Below are 1,615 nucleotides of genomic sequence, written 5' to 3'. Positions count from 1 at the left end.
AAACCCCATCCCTTTAAAAAAAAAAAAAAAAAAAGGTGCATTTGGTACAACATGGCTTCTTAACACAAATCAGCTAATTTTATACTTAACTGGGGAACAGCATTGAGCAGGCAGCCACCTGCCCTTGTGGCCTGTGGCATCTCAGCTGTAAATGCCATGTGACTGCTCAGTGAGAACTCCAGCAAAAGATTCTGTAGTGAGGAAAGGGCCTCCTTTCTTCTCCCCTCTGGTTTCTGTCACCCCACCCCACCTTTTTGACCTTTTAGGTCACGGGTGGGGAGGGCAGTGCTGAGTCATCAAGGAAGAGGAGGAAGAAGGTATGAATAGGACGTAGGAGCCCAGCCCTGCGGTGGAGCCCAGGCTTCTCCTGGGGGAAGTAGACGGGAGGGTTCTTTCTGACTCAGTCCTGGCCCCATTGCTTTGTGTCCTGGGTCCAGCAGGATAGGTTCAAAATACTCAGAGGCTGAGACAGGAGAATCACTTGAACCCAGAAGGCGGAGGTTGCAGTGAGCTGAGATCGCTCTACTGCACTCCAGCCTAGGCAACAGAGTGAGACTCCATCCTGCAAACAGTACATAGTAAATATTATTATCATAGAGGTAATTACAAACAACACTTACTTAGCACTTTGTTCTAAGCACCTCATTTAGTTCTCCAATCCTATAGGGTAGGTGCTCCTTAAAGATAGGAAGGTGATGCTCAGAGATGTTCAGTAACTTGCCTAAGTGACCTAGCTGTTAATTGGCAGAGCTGAAATTCGAACCTAGCCCTCCTTGCTCCAGAGTCCATGTTTTTAAAATACTGTACCAAACTGCCTTTGTGATGGTGACTGGGGCCTGGAAGGAGTTTGTGGTCTGCCTCTAAAGAACTGTGGGTGCCATAGCAGGTAGCTGGAGGTTTGTCTCCTGCCCTTCTCACCTTCACTCTGGTCTCTCCTTCCCTACAGGTGTGTCCAGCATCATGGCCTCCTCCCAGTAACCGCAGGTGTTTAATAAAGATGTGTTGACAGCCCTACTGTCTCCTCCCTGGCTCCCTTCCTCTACCCCTTGCCCACCAGAGGGAGCCCAGGAGCAGGCCTCAGGTCTGGGCCCCTACCCCACCACACCTGCTTGGTGGGGTTTCCGCCTCCTTTTTCCCCTCTTCCACTTCCTCCCTTGCCCCACCCTGCCTCCCTGACCTTTTAGGTCATGGGTGGGGAGGTCAGCATTGAGTCAGCAAGGAAGGAGTATGAATGGGATTTGGCAGCCCAGCCCCCTGGTGGAGGCTGAGCTCCTCTGGGAGGAGTGAAGGCGAGGGTTCCTTCTGTCTTGATCCTGGTTCTCTTGCTTTGTGGGGTTAAGGGACTCCACCTCTCTAATTCTCAGCTTCTTCATCTGCAGGAGGGGAAGAATAATGCACCTTTCTGAAACCTGTGAGGGTTCCACCAGCCCGCACCAGTAAAGGTCTGAGAGCCAGGCCTGCCCTGTCCTTGCGTTTCGAAAAAATACAGAATACACGCCTGTAAATCTGAGTACTTTGGGAGGCCAAAGCAGGAGGATTGCTTAAGTCCTGGAGTTTGAAACCAGCCTGGGCAACATAGCAAGACCCTATCTCTTTTTTCCTTTTTTTTTTTTTT

The 1,615-nt window shown here is 50.5% G+C and overlaps 1 protein-coding gene across 2 annotated transcripts in view; it reads left to right on the top strand.

Moving 5' to 3' along the window:
- EIF3K (eukaryotic translation initiation factor 3 subunit K) overlaps positions 1-1,011 on the top strand; it is a 14,887-nt gene extending 13,876 nt beyond the window's left edge. For both annotated transcript variants that reach the window (XM_017506583.2, XM_037730737.1), the window contains exon 8: positions 947-1,011. In XM_017506583.2, coding sequence (XP_017362072.1) covers positions 947-978 — 32 coding nt within the window. In that variant the 3' untranslated portion in view covers positions 979-1,011. The remainder of the gene's footprint in view (positions 1-946) is intronic.
- Positions 1,012-1,615: the final 604 nt, after the last annotated feature.

The sequence above is a fragment of the Cebus imitator genome, unplaced genomic scaffold, assembly GCF_001604975.1.
Source record: "Cebus imitator isolate Cc_AM_T3 unplaced genomic scaffold, Cebus_imitator-1.0 Scaffold356, whole genome shotgun sequence".
NCBI lineage: Eukaryota > Metazoa > Chordata > Mammalia > Primates > Cebidae > Cebus > Cebus imitator.
The sequence above is the reverse complement of the archived record's forward strand: the minus strand, read 5'-3'. Positions and strand labels throughout refer to the sequence as shown.